This window comes from Ciconia boyciana, chromosome 12 (assembly GCF_034638445.1).
Source record: "Ciconia boyciana chromosome 12, ASM3463844v1, whole genome shotgun sequence".
NCBI lineage: Eukaryota > Metazoa > Chordata > Aves > Ciconiiformes > Ciconiidae > Ciconia > Ciconia boyciana.
The window spans coordinates 7787939-7805797 of record NC_132945.1 but is presented as its reverse complement, the minus strand read 5'-3'; the positions used below and the strand labels follow the sequence as shown (position 1 = coordinate 7805797).

The 17859-nt window shown below is 51.0% G+C and overlaps 1 protein-coding gene and 1 long non-coding RNA gene across 5 annotated transcripts in view; one reads left to right on the top strand and one right to left on the bottom strand.

The window, feature by feature from the left end:
• ATP11C (ATPase phospholipid transporting 11C (ATP11C blood group)) overlaps positions 1–8486 on the bottom strand; it is a 58890-nt gene extending 50404 nt beyond the window's left edge. For all 4 annotated transcript variants that reach the window (XM_072877501.1, XM_072877504.1, XM_072877502.1 and 1 more), the window contains exon 1: positions 8260–8486. In XM_072877501.1, coding sequence (XP_072733602.1) covers positions 8260–8286 — 27 coding nt within the window. In that variant the 5' untranslated portion in view covers positions 8287–8486. The remainder of the gene's footprint in view (positions 1–8259) is intronic.
• LOC140658745 (uncharacterized) lies at positions 7794–16289 on the top strand. Its single transcript, XR_012044839.1, has 3 exons — positions 7794–7925; positions 10547–10629; positions 15371–16289. It is a non-coding gene; the product is annotated as an uncharacterized lncRNA (long non-coding RNA).
• The last annotated feature ends 1570 nt before the right edge of the window (positions 16290–17859 follow it).

Here is a 17859-nt window from a genome sequence, read left to right as displayed (position 1 = left end):
ACAATGGAGGGGAGGGAAAGCACAACCCAGGACTGCTTCCCTTCCACCAGCGAGCCTCCTGCTAGTGCGTCGACGGCTCCTCTCCCCACGCAGCCCCGCCGCCCTACCTGCGGGCACGCAGCTCGATATCCAAATGCACTTTACAGCCATCGAAGTGGTGCCTTGTGCCAACCACCCGCCAGCAGCTCCCTGGATTTTGGCTAAGCCCGAGAAAGAGCCCATAAGAAAAAATAAATATATATATTTAATGCATCTCTCTATATTGCATATATGCATATTTAATGTGCATATATTGCATATATAGATATAAAAAATATTGAAGTCACTGCAGCCTCCGGGCAGAACAGGCTTTTCCTGACCCAGCAGCTGTGCTACTGCCAGGCAGGAGGTGGGCGAGGGCAGGGCCTGGAAGAGACCTTTTAAAACAGGAAAGTTTCACTGTTTCCCCAGGCTACAACAGTAAGCTAAGTTTTAAAACAGCTTGCCGCTTACTGCTCATCCCCTGCAGCGTACAGGCAGTACCAGCATCGCTCTCCTACCATGAAAGGGCGATGGCAATCCATGTAACAGCTCCATGCACAAGTCTTAGAGTTAAGTTTATTGCAAAAAGCAAAACACTAACTGCCCAAATCAAATGTTAACCAATTCAGGCAAACACTAGTGTGACCAACTCACTAGTTGGATGTTGGACAATTCAAAGGAACTCAGCAAACTGCAGTGCAATGGTTACACCGAAAGCAGCCGGGGCTGCCCTGTGGTCGTAGAGCAAGAGCCTGCAGAAAGGGTGCAGGGAGTCACAGGAGAGCAAAACTACAGGAGAGAGATTATTATATAATAATTAAAAATAAAAAATAGAAATGGCCTACAATCATCAGCAACATGAGCAGCAGTGTCCTTATTACCCATTTCCAATGACTAGGACACACTTTCTGACGGGCACGGTGTCCCTGAAGGCAAGACGCGGTCTGAGCACAGCACACTTCACCGACGTGTCCTTCCTACAGCGCTCGCTGCCAACCACCACCTGGCAGCGGGAGGCTCCGGCGTGGCAGCGGCCGATCGCCAACGGGCAGCAAACACCCACAGCCCGGCACCCCGAGCGCCGGGCATCAGCCCTGCCTGCAGCCCAGCGTCTGCACGGTCCCCACAAGTTAGAGAAAGCTGCAAATCTCTGGGTGAATAAGGGAAAACACTAAAAAAACCAAACCACTGAACCTCAATACCATTTGGTAATTAAAATAGGAGGGGAAGGAAAAAAAAAAAAAAAAATATTGTCTACTTGCAGGAGATGAGGGAGCCGGGGAGGGGGGCAGGGGCTGCAGATGAGCAGCAGGGCTCTCCCAGCTGCCATGCAGTGGTGTGCACCATCTGCAGAGATCAAAGCCCAGGTCCGGATGCCGGGGAGAGCACAGGCAGGTGAAGTCCACAAAACCCCGTGTATAGTACTGGCAAAACCTGCTTAGCAAAAACCAGCCCATCCTTCCCAACACCAGACCTCAGCAAGCACATAAATATTTCTAACATGAGCAATGAGAAGCAGATTTCAGTCTAAACCCATAGGTAAGGTCCTTTCTAAGATCACCTTGGGACAGCCTGTCCCAGCACAGGGCAAGAGCTGCAGCCCGCTGCCCACCGCAGCCTAACCCACTCCCCCGGGCAGGGTTCGGCAGGGGACCTGAAGGACACTTTTGGGCAGAAGACCACTGAAGCGACCAGCCGAGCCATGCAGGAAAACCTCCGCACTGCCCTCCAGCCCCAGCACCCACTTCCTATGCACAACTAAATACAGGAAATTCCCTTGAAAAATCCCCCAAGTAAACATTTTCAGGGAAAGGCAACTGGGTTAATAGCACACTTAGTCACCCCGTGTCCAAGTTTCTTGGAAAATTCACACTTCCCAGGCACCCCAGCCGGGCTGAGCAGCTCGGTGACTCCCTCACCCCTGCTGCTGCAATGCCAGCTCCTCTAGCAGGTAGATCTCGGCCGCGGATATCACCAGAAACGTCCCTCCACTCGGCCACCCCTGCATTTCTCAGCAAGAAATGCGGGTTAAAGTCCCCCAAGGGGACATGGAGTCCCACGCCCCAAGGAATTAGCAGCCAAAGGCTGTTTTTCTGTTGCATGCCGCTGCGGATAAGAGATGCAAGTGTGGGTACCATGGGAGAAAGATGCTCATCACAGGGACCCAACCCTTTGCATTGCTAAAAACATGGTCACTGGCAGAACAACTAATTTTGGTGTGAAGGTTTCTTCTCGCTGAGAGATTCCAGTAATGCTCTCCACCAGCTTTGCTTTTAGCTAACATTTCAGAAAAATCTCTCCACTAGAGAGGACGTCAACTGTTACAGCCAGAAAGCAGCAGTTTTAATCAGAAAGGAAGTGCATAAACCAAAGGCAACAGGACGAAATTAAAGGCAAGGCTGAAAAGCCTGCTATTAATAGATGGCTTGTTTGCTTTTACAATTTTTATTGTTAAAAGCAAACTGCCATGCCTTCAGCTGCAACTCAGTCAGTTCAGCTCCAAACCTTCCCCACACAGCCCAGACAATTATTCTTAGCAAAATACCAACTGGAGACAAAAACGGTTTCGAGTGAAGAATAAAATACAGCTTCGAGATGCATGTTATTCTCCACACAAAAGTTTCTGTACACCGCGGGTTTAATTGGCAGCACCATTTATCATTAACATTTGACCGGTGCTTTCCCTTCCTTCCTCACAGCGATTTCCAACCTCTCCAAACTTTAACTGCACGCATGAACGTTTCCATGCAGCTGCTTGTCTGAGGCTGGCTTTTTCTGTTTGATTTTTATTTAGTTTTAGCCAAATGGTTGAGCTATTTCTGGGAATAAGGCTATGGTTAGGAGATTGCTTTGCAATGTTAAATAGAAATGGTTACAGGAATTTGAGAAACTCCTGTGTCCCCATTTTCCAGGGAATTTGAGGAACTCCTGTGTCCCCATTTTCCAGGGCAGAGGCATCAAAAAGGGATTTCAGTCCCGGGGAAGAGCCTTTTGCAGCTCCAGGTTCCCAATTTGAGCCTCCGCTGTCTTCTCTGTGGTCAAGCATGGCCTGCCCTGCGGCTGCTATGGAGGAACTGGCCCTGAGCACGTGAAACGCCATATCATGTTAAATACGTTACAAAATAAATTCCAGCAACGTTCATGAAAAATTAAAGTCACCTCATTAAAATCCACGCTCTTTTGAAGTGTGGGATTTCTCCAAGCAGAGCTGCCACCCCGTGTCATGCAGACACCCCAGCCCCAACCTTTGCTGCCTGTGGGTTTTTGAAATATCAATGAAAGCAAAACGCTTCTTGCGGAAGTTGGCAGTCGGGTACAAGGTATCTGACATGCAGCTTCACTCTCAAGGTGTAAACCTGCTGGACTGGGGAAAAAAAAAAAAGCAATTCTCAAGGATTCCTCTTCCTACCTATGCTCTTCTTTCTATTAGAATAGGAACTGCAATCACACACTGTAATGTTTGGTTCACACTCTCTAAAAAGAAAAAAAAAGCAAGTGTGAAAGAAAGTCGCAGATGTGCTCTGTGTCCCAAAATAGACTTTATTACACATTTGCTGCAAAAACCAAAGACGGGAGTGTAAATCAGCATCCTCCACCCCAGACTCCGACATCTCCCACTACATGTACTCCAGCATCCCCACCCGCCCCTGCCCCTCCTCACCTACTCCCCATTGCCAACCGCAGGCACGGGGAATTTATTTCCCTTCTAAAAAGTGACTTGGGGCCATTTCTCATTTTCTGCCATTTGAACAGGTTTCAATGGGGGTATTTTCCTGCAGAGCACCAGGTAGGACCTGCCCCACAGGGCTCAGCATCACTGCCTGCCCTGCTCCTTCCCAGGCTCGAATCATCTCCCCAGCCTCCAGCACACGCCTTTTGAGTCAGCACATGCCTTCTCTGAGGCCTTCCTCCTGCCTCTGGTCCTCCCCAAGGGACCAGGCAGGGCTGCGGGGACACGAGGGGACAAACTGCTATGCTCTGGTCCTGCTGATGGCTCTGAGCATCCCAACCCAGACCCTGTCCTCAGCAGCACCAGCCTTGCCCCCTGAGGTGGGCACTCAGGGTAAGATGGCCTTCAAAAAATCCAAAGGGGCTTTGCAAAACTACAGCAGAGCCCAAACGCAGCCCCGAACCTCACACCAGGCACCACTCGTGTGCACGTGAGCCCCCACCCGCAGGGACAGGACCCTTCCCCTTGCCGCTTCAGGAAGGGAAAGGATTTGGAAAGGAAGTTTGTGACTTGCTTCCTGACTCGCAAGCACTTTAGGGAGGGATGCCCTTTCCTGCTGTCCGCAGAACACCAGCGGCACAGCGGGCACAGCCAGGGGATGCAAAGCAAGTGGCGAAGCAGTGCCTGGGGAGCCTGGCTGGGGCAGTGCCCACAGAGGTGACAAACCACAGGTGACATTAAAGCCCAGCTCAAGTGCCCGTCCCCTGCAACCCTGCCTCGTGGCAGTTTGCAAGCAATTTTTTTTAATTAGATAAAATGAGCCCCAGATGGAAAAGCTCCACATGAAAGCAGCACCAAGCATGCAAATTAAGAGTAACAGTCAGTTACAAAGGCAGCTCCTCAGTTTTAGGGCTGCACAAAGCAAACCTCCTTCGCTTTCCTTACCGCCCCTCCGCTGTGAGGGAAGCCCGAGGCGTTCCAGCGGGGACACCAAGGGACAGGTCCTGACCCGGGGGAGCTGACAAGTCCCGCGGACAGGAGGGCAGCGAACCCCACGCAGCCCCACAACCAACCTGGGGGTACCCCCATTGCTGGCAGCCACACAGCAGGGACCCGACAGAGACCCCAGGAGAAGACCAGTAAGGGACCACCCTTACCAGCCTACAGCAAGGCAAAAGCACCGAGTCATGACCCAGGGAGAAGCCCTGCACCCGCGCCTAAGAGCCATCTTCTTTCCCCCAACGTCAAGCAAATGTTCTCGAGAGCCAGCAGCTCAGGACCAGGCCAGCACTTGCTAAACACCAGGGATCTACCAGGGCACAGGCTGCAAAGAGGATCAGGCCCCAAGGTATTTAATTAAAAGGGAATAACACAACTAAGGTCCTGTTGTTAGACACTGCACAAACACACGAAGCAAAGAACTCTACTCTCGATTACGGACTGTTGTTATTTTCTTACCCTGGATTTTACACAAGAATAGGAAAATACCAGATCGAGGACCTGCACTAACCGCAGAGGAAAGAGACCCAGGTGGCAATGCCGCGATGGACCAGCACTGGCCCACGGGCTCAGCCAGCACTGGGCACCCTGAGAGGAGGGAGAGCACCCCAGGGTGCTTCCCCTCGACCCAGCCTTCCTGTACCATGGGCAGGGTGACGGCTCGCTTCCAGACTGGCCTTAAATAAAAGCAAATGGAGGGGGGAACTGAAAACAACGGGGCATCGGTAACTTTTCTTTCTGGATTTCTTAGTTCTTACAACAGCCAGGATCTGCACCAGCCCCGCAGCACCGGCAGAGCTGCGATGCGTAGCTGTGGCCCGGAGGTACGGCTGTCTGTGCGCTTCAGAAGAACCCAGGAAAAGTAATTAAGGAAAAAAGCACGTTGTCTTTGATGCATGACAGAGAGACGAGCAATTCCGACTCCCAGGCATCTGCCAAGCGAGTCTGGAAGTGGGCAGCGCTCGCCCCACTCCTGCAAGGAGCCCAGCACGAGGAGACGGACCCAAACCCTCCCCTGGTCACCAACACACTTCCCCACTCTACTCCCGCATCCTCCCCACAACAGCCGCGTACAAGCAGCATGAGACTCAAAATAAGACTCTAATGCCAGAATCTGTTTCCAAAAGAGAATTAAAGTTATATTTCAAGTTGACAGTATCTCCTGAAAGTGGATTAACCATGGCAATTCAATCCTGCCTCCCCGCAGCGATCCCAGCTCGACTCCCCTTTTGGCAGGGATGATTTCAGCGGTGTAAATTGAAGTTCAGAATCCAATTTGTTTCTGCAGAGAGCGTCAGTGTGTACCCTGGGGTAGCAAAGCAGACCCACATACACTACTCTGCCCCTCTTGTCCTTTTTACCATCCTGTTTTGTACCCTATCCAGGATAAAAAAGTTTATGGGAGGGAGAAATGGAGCCATGTAACAGTCACGTTGACAGGGCAAGGCACATTCATTGTGCCTAAGCGGTGAAATACATCTGAAAACAGGATTTTTAATATCTGTTGGTATTTATGAGCCTCTGGCAGAGACCACGCAGTGGAGAGGTGACAACATTTGTCTGAGTTAGCCCTATGGAATCTTAAGTGTCAGATAATCTGCAACCTTTAATAACTGCAGTGAATTTTCTGCAATGCCACTGCCACAAGACAAGCACCTCTTGAAGCCCCATGCCACCCATACAGGACCAAGGGCAAGACGGCACCTTGGGGATACCTCTGTGGAGATCGCCGTGGGCTGTCCTGTTGGGGTGACCAACGCAAACCCAGACAGCTCCTGGGAGACCCGCAGGGCTGGGGACAGGGGAGAGCAGCAGCATGGCAGGTGGCAGGAGCTGCTATCTGCCCAAGGACAGGGAGACCCACGCCGTGTGCACCAGCCTGATAACAAACACAGCTCGTTGCTGCCCAAATGCCGCTTGCAAAGCCGGTAGATGGAAAGTGTCCAACAACCCTCAGCAACACCACAGTCGCCCTGATGTGCTCCAGAATCCCCAAGCAGAGTTTCTCCTCTAACTACCAACCTCTAACCCTCCAAATACGTGCTGCAACAGTTCAGCCCCAAACAAAGTGGTTAGAAATACCTGGGTTCAGTGTTCAGGACTGCTTCTTCTCCACTCTGGTGGACACCACGCCCCAGCAGCGGTGCACGTCCCCTGCCCACTCCGAGGGACTGCAAGAGGTGGCGTGGAGCTGGTGCGGGACCACCGGGACCACCAGGCAGCGCAGGGGTCACGCTTTGTGTGTGAGGAGGATGCTGGAGCCGGAGCCCAGCCAGGCACCTCCGTGGGATCCCAGAGCTGCTGGTACCTGCTCATGGGAGGTGGCCACCTAAAAATGCTTTTAGCCAAACTTGGTGGCTCCAGAAGAGATGCTTCATACCCCAAGTGCCACCTGATATGCCTTAGAAAAAGCCTCCTGCAAGGGAGGTGTAGGAAGCAGATAAGGCGAGGCAGAGCTAAATTCAAAGTCAGAAACTTGGGGCACTGAGATTAGAGCCGATACATTTGTCCCCGGGGCTGCAAAACAATAGTTGCAGTACGTGTGTTCTCTGCAAGGCTAACCCAAAGTCTTCAACAGCAATCCACAGAACAAACACACAGATGGGAAAATTAACCATTTTTTTTCCCCCAGAGCTGCTGCAGAGCTACCTCCAGACTCCAAAAGGAGATTAAGAGTCCCTTGTGCTGAAAGCCTGGAAATCCGGCACAAACAGCTCGCTCAAAACCAAAACCAAATATGAAACTACATCTCCCAGCGGTTCTGGCTTTGCGGGCAGCTGCAGGCAGAGCCCATTATTCTGGCAGGTAACCAGGTGCCAAGAGGTGCAGCATGCCTCAGGAAACAGCTCCTGAACCTCCGAGGGTGTACAGGCTATCCTAATGATATACGCCCGCTGTTTAAACTTGAGGAACTTTGTTAACTACACACTGAGCAATAAATGACACTGCTAAATAAAACAGAAGCTCTCGAAATTATGTTAAAACACCGCTTTTGCCACACTTGCTGCAGAAGAGGAAAAAATGAGTAATTACAGAGTTCAGGCCAAGCAATGAGGTCACGGTGAAATCTCCAAGTAGCATATGTGGCACCGGGAGGGTTTCTAACGTATCTGGGGACACGAAGCGGGTGGAAAAGCGGCGGGCAGCACCCGGCAACAGCCCTGCATGTCGCCTGGCCTCTGACCATGCGACTTCGGGTGCGTGCTTCCAGGGACTGAGAAGTCCCCTCCTCGAGGTTTGGTTTTGGTTTTGTTTTTTTTTTTTTTTTTGGGGGGGGGGGAGGGAAATAATAAGGTTCGGGCTCTCACAGCAAAGGCAACTTCCCGTGAGGAGCCGCAGCGCGGGCAGGGCCCTGCCCGAGAGGTTTCGCAAGGCGGGGAGCTGCCGCGGGGCTCGCCGGCAGCACCGGGCCGGGAAGCGCTGCGGCCGCGACCCCCGCCGCGGGGACGCGCCCGTTCCCCCCGCTGGCACACCCTCCCCGGCAAAACAAATCCAGGAAAAGGGGGGGGGGGGAACAAAACAAAAATACCGATAACGAACTTTTCCCCGCCCGGCACCCCCGCACTCACCAGGCGGCTCAGGCTGCGGCGGAGCATCGCGGCGGCGCCCGGCCCCGCCGCCCTCACCGCCGCATCGCCCGGCGCGGCTCGGCTCGGCCCGGCCCGGCCCGGCTCCTAGGCTGCCCGCGGGCCGCGCCGCCGGCCGCGCACCATGCCCGCCGCGGGGCCCGGCCCGGCTCGGCTCGGCCCGGCCGCGCTCGGCTGGCGCCGCTTCCCCGCGCCCCCGCTTTTGTCCCGCCGCCGCCCGGGAGGCGGGCGCCGCCCGCCCCGGAGCAGGCTGGGAGCTGTAGTGCCGGGGCGGCGCCGGCGGGGGGCCCGCCGCAGGCCGGGCGGACGGCGGCTGCCGGGGCGAGGGCGGCGGCGCTGCCGGCTCTCGCCGGGGAGGAGCGGCGCCGGGGACACGGCCTGGGGGCCGGCAGCGCCCAGCGCCCTGCGGGCCGGCAGCGCCCAGCGGGCCGGCAGCGCCCGGCGCCCTGCGGGCAGAGAGCGGCCCGGTGCACGGCCCGAAGGCGAAGCAACCGAGGGAGGGGAAGGGCTGTAGCGGCGGCTTGAGAGGAGCGCCATCCCTGCAGCCGCCCCAGCCTTTGGGCTAGACCCTTCTGTCCGCCTTCCCGCCCCCTCCCTGGAGCCACGGCTAGGCACCGGGTACAATCTTATGTTTAACGCAGGACCCCTCCCTTCCCGTGTCACAGCCCTCCTAATAATCCTCGGGGACAAAAGTCCCGTCGCTGCCCTGATGCTCAAGCAAATATCATAAACACACCTTGGAACACCTTCCCCGAGTCGTGACTGACCATGGAAGGTGTTTGGGGTCCCTTGGTGTTCTTCCCACTGCAAGCTCTCCCCAGGAGGCTCGGGGCACGCCCCCAGAAGAGCACCCCTCCGGCACTGCCTTGGGGACTAAGCCTGCCAGCCAGCAAGCCCAGCCTAATCCCTGGGGCAGTTTTGCAGCCCCTGAGCCCAGAACTGCCCAGCTTTCCCTGGTGCCTCCAGCCTTTCGGCAGCTCACAGGCCAACCCCTGTCTTCCCCCTGGGCTGGGATAACACGAGTGGAAACAACACTCATCTGAACTAGCTTCCTCCAGGGAGCATCTCCCTGGTCCAGAGGGCAGAGCATGAGAAGATTTGTTTCCACATAAATCACCAAAATTGGGATGAGATGTAACCTAACAAAATCTATGTTTTCTGTTACGTTTTTGACATCGTTATTGCCTGCCAATAAACCAGCCTTTTCCGGAGCAATAGCCTCTGTAACAGCACGGGGCAGGGAGTTTTCCTGGTGCTGTCCCTTGCCGACAGCCCCGAGCACCCCGGGAGCAGGAGGGCTGCTCGACCCTGCCGGCCAGGAGCTGCTGTCATTTCAGCAGCCTGAATTGCTCCTGTATTTTAAAGCACAATTCTCCCTGGAAACTGGGCAAAACTCACCTTGTTGCACCATGACAGGGCCCAGACAGCAGCTGTGGGCTTCCAGAGACCTGGAAAACACATAGCTATTTTTCACTTGATATTTTTAAAGCAAGAATAGTAGCGTATTGATTTTACTAAGGCTAAAACCAGTCACATTTGCTCTACGTAAGCACCAACTGTCTGGCAGTTTTACACAGTATGATATCTGTAAGCTCACACAGAAAGCCTGCCCTGGGCAGCACCAAAATAGCAGTCAGGTGTTGGACAGGCAGGAGCCTACTGTTTTGGTTTTTTTTTTAACCCCAGTTATCCCAGGGCAGCAGTAGGCGGGTCGGTGAAGGCTCCCACATCCCCGCTGAGCAAGGCAGCATTCCCAAGGGGACAGCCAGCACTCATCTGAACCCCAAGTGCAGCCTTCCCTCTGTTCTCCATGCAGCTGTGCTGTCACCTTTCTGCACAAAAGCCTAACCACAACAGAGGAAACCAGAAAACAATGCTAGGCAGTTTTAAACATATTTTAAAATAATGAATGGAAAATGTTAAACATCTTAATAGAATGCCTAACCAGTTTAGCTCTAGGCTTCCCTCCCCCACAAAACAACGACAGAGAACTAAACTTAGATCAACACTATACTGCAGCTTTTGCACTGCTTTTTTGATACTTCCCTGCCATTTTTCTAGCCTGTGTGCATTGGCTAGGAGAGGCACTTGTTCTTCTCAGACGTTTTTCATGTTGCAGAGCTCTGCAGTGGGCGTTGAACAGACTGGTGATGCCCAGTGAACCACCAGCCTTTGGGGCCAGGCACCGATGTGCTTCCAAAGGCCAAGGCAGCCTGGCTTACCTGGCCCATAGAAAAAAATCTATATTCTCTTCAATATATTCCTACAGGTACAGTTACTCCTCATCTTTCACCTGCATTAACTGGTAAGAAAGGAAGTTGGTCTCACCAGCAGAAGAGAAGATCCATACAGGTACACTTGTCTTTATGATTCCCATGCTGTACAAATTGCAGCCCCTACCCAGTTTAGTTTGAAATGCTGCTATTTTTAAAAAGTTTGCTGGAGTTAGAACTAAAATGCAAGACTTAGAGACTGTGATACAGAATTAAGCATTAGATAGGTCATTATCTTTAATGTATTGCCAACAGTGGCTGCGGCTAAGATGTCGGAGAGAGACCCTCTTCCAGGGAGCTTCCAGATGAAGCAAGTGGAGGTCTTGGTAGTGTTAGGTTTACGGTTAGTGTTACGGTAGTGTTAGGTTTACGGTTAACACTTGGTAGTGTTAGGTTTAGTGGTGGTCTTGGTAGCGTTAGGTTTACAGTTGGACTCGATGACCTTAAAGGTCTTTTCCAACCTATATGATTCTGTGATTCTGTGAAGTCCAAGCAAATCAGCACAGCTGGGAAGCAGGTACAGGCGAGCATTTGGTCTCCCATACTCAGCCAGAGCAGAACCATAGTCTCCTGCCATGGACCAGACTGCTTAAACTTATCCGTCTCCCTGCTTACCCTGCACAGCCAAAGGCATGATTTCACTGGAGAAATCAAGGCAACTGTCATCCCCCCTTTTGCTGCTGACACGGTGGCCACAGGGCAGCGAAAGCCCTATCTCAGCAGAAACCATCCCCACAGAGAGGAAGCAAAACAACCCTGACTGGGCTTTTTCACTGAAACAGCCTGATTCAGCTGCTGCTTTGGTAGCAACAGTATCAGCTCACGGGTCTTTACAAGGAAATCTGTTTTTAATGCACCTTTTAATGCCACAAACACCTGGTCCCCGTGCTGATAAGGCACATGGCACAGGTGGTACCAAAGGGCCTCCCAGACGGAGCCAGCAGGGACTCCATCCTGCACCCAGGCATGCCCTCCCCATGGCAAGGGGACACAAGCTGTAGGTCCCAAGGAGAATTTTGCACAATACAGCTCAGTTGGGACCCGTCACCACTTCAGCTAGCATCAAAAACTAGTTATCCAGTACATCAGCCAAGCTCTCAGCAGACTGCCAACCAGGGCATGAACAGAATGACCCAAGGGACTGCTGTGAACTACTCACAACTTGGGAGGGTCCATTAAATCCTTTCACAAAATAGTTTTCATGTCCTGTAACCTTTGTTTTTAATGCTCACAGCAATGGCGGCTTTTGAACCTCAGTCCCTGGCAGGTAGCTTAGCAGGAGGGGGAGCCAGCCTCCACACTAACCTTGGGACACATGCTAACCCTCACTGCCTTTTTTTTTTTTAAAAAAAAAACCATTTATTTTTGCAATGTTCTTTGCTTCTTCTGCCATCGTGTGGCCAGTTAGAGGATAAGACCTGTCTTTGGTAGAACGTGCAATCGCTTGCCGTGTCTTAAAACTGTTTTATGGATTTTCATAATATCTGGTGGAGCATAAAGTCAATGGAGATGTATTACTTCTCTTCAAGGTCCATCCCACCTCCTGACGAGTACTACAGATTTATCTTTAATGTTGTGATGGCTTGAAGTAGATCTTGTTAATCCACCTGTTTAGATTGACAGCCAATTTATTCTAAGGGCATGACCTCCCTGTTGACTTGCTGCTTGTGGAGCTCCTGCTCACACTGGGCAAGAGGATCAGGGAAAGGGCGCTCGCTGCTGACTGCCACCGCAGCTACAAGCTTTCAAAGCCATTTTTTTCCCCCCTGAGAACCATCCCAGGGCCATCTCCATCTGGGAAAGCCTGAGTTCATGCTCGGGGCTGCTGCAGTCACGGCACTCTGCAGAGACTGGCAGGGCTCTGTCCTTGCCCATGGGTACATTGATGTGTGCCAGGAGCCCTTCCCTGCCTGCTTGGGGGGATGCCAAGGAGGAGCTGGCAACACCATTTTTTTCCTCCTCTTCTCCTGAATGGGGCAGATCCTTCACTGATTTGGTGACAAATGTTGTTTCATAAGAAACAAGAGCATTTTTGCCAGCAGATCCCAAGGCAGAATCCCTGTCTGCTCACACCCAAGACTTTCAAATCCACCCTGCAGTGATCTTTGCCTACCCTGCCAGCATGGGGCTGACCAACGGGCACAGGACCAGGAGGTTGCTTTCTGAAAGCGGCCAAAGCCACCCAAACACTGTTATCTGCTGGAGTCCTACATATGGCCTTCAGCTGCTGACATCTCTGGGTATTTCTCATTGCCCCCCACCAGGCTGGGGTGTAGGCTTCACCCTCCCCTCATGCCCATCTGCCTGGAAAAAGCAGGTCTCGGCCAGGATGGGCCAGCAAGCACTCAGCATGCCGTCGAGGGTGTTATAAGGAGGGATTGCATCATACTCATACATACACATAGAAGCCAATAACTCTGTCTGCAGAGGGGTTTGTGCAGAGGCATGCCTCAGCACTTCCCTCGGAGCCTGCGCATCCCGTCCCTCCCCAGATCAGCAGGGCCTGACAAGCACCGGTGGAGAGCATCACGCAGTGCCAGTTTCCGAAGTCCTGCCTCACAGCCTGTGCCAAAAACATCTGCTTCGGACTTATGACTTCCTCTGGGAAGCCACAACCTGCAGCAGGGACCTCCCAGGGAGTGCTCTGGGCTCTCCCCAGCCTTCCTGGAAAAAGGAAGGAAGAGGCAAGTTCAGAGCCTGCACTAAGCACTACTGAGTTGACTCAGCAGCAGCATCCATGCTGCAGTGTCTGTCAAGCAAGGGGATTTGCACATGCTTTTTTCCACCCCAGGTACATTTTAAATCAATTCGTCAATCCACCAGCAGCTTTCTTTGCTGGAGCAGGGCACAGGGTTCAGATGCTGGTAGCTGCAAGCCCATGCAGCAGTTGTACCTTGCAACCTATGAACACAAGCCCAACAAAAAACCCAACAAAAGACCTACAAAATCACCCCCAAAACATCTTCCTACAGCTGCACTAGGCAGGGAAGGTGGGCTGTAAAGTCTAACGCAGAGCACAGCTTGGGTAGCAAGAAAGAGATTTATATCACAGGTCAGGGATATGGGCTAGGGTCTTGCTAAACCCAGCTGCACTGAAATATAAATGCAGTTTAATAAGGTGAAAGTTCTCACACAGACAAGGCCTGAGCTCTGGTTGCTGCAGAATAATTTAAAATGAAAACTTTTGGTTAATAAATTGGCTCTTGATCCCATATCCAGTGATATTCTGTAGCAAAAGCCCTTCTAATTAATACAGTGATAGTCCTTCTCAAGAAGCACTTTCCACTTATAGTCTGAAATAACCTATTCAAATATGTAACAACTTACAGAGTGATAATTTATGAAAGAGGAAGACTACCAATTTTAGTTAACAGAATTTCCCTTTTTAAAACCAAGCTTTTTATAAGAGGGAAAAAAAGCAAGTATATTTAGTACATGATGTGACAAATCTATATACCTCAGATTCCAGCACATTCTCTTGTGCCCTGAGACAAATACATCCATTAAATAAATTTGATTACATCCTTCCTCCTCCTGCCAGCAATAATGTCTCCAACAAGGCTCATTTAACCTAGAAAGGGAAAGTTTTCATATTTTCTTAATTTCCAGTCCTCGTTATCTTCTCTTTCCCTGCAAAGTCTTAATAGCCTCTTTCATAACAATCAAGAGAAGCTTAGGGAGTTACTCTCACATAATTAAGCCTTGTTTTTTCTAACAATTCTGCAGAATACATGACAGCAAACACTCCAGCTCTCATTTTTAATGTAATACAACAGAGGATCTACAACTGATAACAAAACCCTGAAAGAAACCCTGTGCATGGTTATTCATTATTCAATGTATACAGCCTCTGAGAGCTGGAGGAGGGTGAAAGCTGCCCGATATCACATGCCAGCATTTTTCAGCTCAATATTTTGAATAATCTCAAGGAAATCGGCTGTGCCTTAGCATGCTTATAAAAAATAAAAGTATTTCACAACACTTCCTTTTTCTGACTGAGCTAGGAAACTGCCACAAGAGCATGCTGGCACCCAGCCCACCTGAATCAGAGGGCAGGAGCCACAAGCATGAGAAAGTGTACATGGCAATCAACTTCTCAAGCTCACAAAAACATCCACTCCAGGCTTTTATCAACCCAAACACCCATTCCAAGGTTTAAAATCCACTAACCTTGCTCATATATATTTATTTAAGTATATACATACTGTAACCAGCTTTCAGCAAACAGTGTAACCTGAGAAAGAGCCCCAGACCTTAGCACTGCCTGATTAGCACATTCATGGTACCTCCAGCCCTATCCCAAGGGATGGCAAAGCCAGGGAGCAGAGGCACTCACCTCCCCACCAGCCACCGCTGCTGTGGGGCAAGACATTTTTTATTAATTTTTTTACCTTTGGTCCAGAACAGAGAGGGGAGAGCTACATGCAAAAGACCTTCACCACCCCAAGTCCCAGGCTCTATCCCCAGGAAAGCCCTAGGCTTGCCCTGGCTGGATATATATATATGCCCTACAGCACGTGATGGGATTTACAGGGAGGCTGGTGGGGAATGAGGAGCACCTGCAGGCACCTGGCAGGATGCGACCCATTGCATTTGCCTTGCAAAACATGCATTAGCAAGGATCACTCCACTTGCACTTAATTGCCTTTACAGCCCTAAATCAATGTTCAGATTCCAGTGTCTGGGATCCTTTCTCAGAAACTGCTTCCTGGCTCCTCCTTCTGTAGTTTGGGGTTAGTGAAGGAGCGGAGAAAGAACCATCATATTTTTCACACAATCACAAATCTCTGTCTCTTTGTTAAATTGTTTTCCCTCGTCAGGCCTGGCTGCTGCTGGGTGGTACCACTCCATGGCTCCCCGATATGTGGAGCACCCCAGGACTGGGCCCACCTTCCCCGTCCTGCCCCTTGGAGCGTGGGGCATCCTTGCCGCAGGCGTGAGGAAGGCTGACTCCCAAAGGGTCTCTGCATCTGAAAGCTGGAAATGATGGTGAGACCCACAATGGTTCACACTCCCCTGGAAAGGCTCATATAGGGGAAAAAAATACACAATTGAGTTTTCATTAATAAAATACAACAGTGGATGTATAGCAGGAGAGATACCTGTGCATCTGTCCTGGTTTCTGCTGGGATAGAGGGATAGGTTAATTTTCTTCCTGGTAGCTAATATAGTGCTGTGTTCTGGATTTAGGATGAGAATAATGTTGATAACACACTGATGTTTTAGTTGTTGCTAAGCGGTGTTTACACTGGTCAAGGACTTTCAGCTCCCCATGCTCTGCTGGGCGCACAAGAAGCTGGGAAGGGGCACAGCCAAGACAGTTGATCCAAACTGGCCCAAGGGCTATTCCAGACCATGTGGTGTCATGCCCAGTATAGAAACTGGGGGGAGTTGGCCAGGGGGCAGCGACCACTGCTCAGGGACGGGCTGGGCATCGATCAGCGGGTGGTGAGCAATTGCATCACTTGTTTTTTTCCCCTGAGTTTTGTTCCTCTCTCTTTCTTTTGTTGTTTTCCTTTTCATTACAATTCATTATTATTATTGTATTTTTTCTTTTTCCCAATTATTAAACTGTTCTTATCTCAACCCACGAGTTTTCTTACTTTTGCTCTCCCGATTCTCTCCCCCATCCCCCCGGGGGGAGGGTGAGCGAGCGGCTGGGTGGTGCTTGGTTGCTGACTGAAGCTAAACCACGCCAGTCCTTTTTGGTGCCCAGCGTGGGGCTCAAAGGGTTTGAGATAATAACAGATTAACCAGAATGTATGAAGGAATTTAGATCTGTTAATGGCTGCAGGTCACAATATTGATTCATCTGTTCTCGATATTGGTTTGTCTGATCTGCACCATGCTCATTTTTTTGCTGTACATGTCAAAGATCGGTGTTGGTTTTTGCAGTTTGCTGTGCTCTGCAGGGATTAGTGATGTTTTGCCTGGGAGATTTGTTATTAAAACAGTGACCTTGGGTTTATTTTGGTATGTAAATTCTATACTGAAGCCATTACTGTACTTCGGCTACCACCTCGTGGAGACAACTAGCAATTATACTTCTTCCTCGGAGACGTTTTTTATGGGGGAAATACAGAACGGCACCTTCGCTACCTTCTTCCATGATGTTTCCTCCTTTGTTACAGTAACTTTTCAGTATCTTGAACATTCTTGGGTAGTTAAGATACTTCTATTGCTATTGCTTGGGAATATTGTTTCAGTTTGTCTAAAGTTAATAAGCAATTTAAGAATATCACCCAGAGATCTGCCTCAAGGCCAGATAGTTATAAGTGGCAGGGTGTGTGGGATAGCATGGGCAAATGCCTAGGACGGTGGGCACCTCCAATGTTTTGGAACTTCACCCCTGAACAAGTGCAGAATCCTGAAAAATTAGTAGAATATTTGGAAAAAAGTATGCTGTCACCCTGGCAATTCTAGGGAGACACAAATCACTGCCATGTGCTGGGGCCTGGCCCATGCTTACCAAGCCCTGTTCAATACTATTCAGAACCCTCACGGGATGAGAAGGTCTCTGGCTCTGGTGACAAAATGCCAGGCGCTGCAGCTACTCCAGCCCCAGCGACAGATAATGTGGTTGAACCAGGGAACCAACCCGTGTTGGTATCAGTCGCCCCTATACACAAGAAGAAATCTTGGAAGCGAAAGTCAGCTTGTTTGAAAGGGAAGGGAAGATGAAAAAGCAGGGCCATCACAAGGAGAGGAAGAGGAAGAACTCATGGACGAGACGGAAACCACCCGATCCCTATCCCTGAGTGAGCTGCGAGACATGCAAAAAGATTTCAGCCATCATCCAGGCGAGCACGTTGTCACCTGGTTGCTCCGACACTGGGATAGCGGGGCCAGCAGCCTGGAATTAGAGGGTAAGGAAGCCAAACAGCTGGGAGCCCTTTCTAGGGAAGAGGGCATCGACAAAGCGATTGGAAAAGGGGCACAAGCCCTCAGCCTCTGGAGGTGGCTCCTGTCAGCTATGAAGGAAAGATATCTCTTCAGGGAAGATGTTATATATCGCCCAGGCAAATGGACCACCATGGAGAGAGGTATGCCGTACCTGAGGGAATTAGCCGTGCTGGAGGTGATTTATGGTGACCTGGACAATGAGCAGTTACCCAAAGATCCAGATGAAGCCCGGTGCACGCGACCCATGTGGCAGAAGTTGGTACGGAGCACACCAGCATCGTATGCCAACTCATTGCCAATACTGACCTGGAAAGATGGAGAGGGTCCAACAGTGGATGAAGCAGCTAGCCAGCTCCGGGAATATGAAGAAAGTATCTCTTCCTCCCTCGTCTTGGCTGTGGAGAAA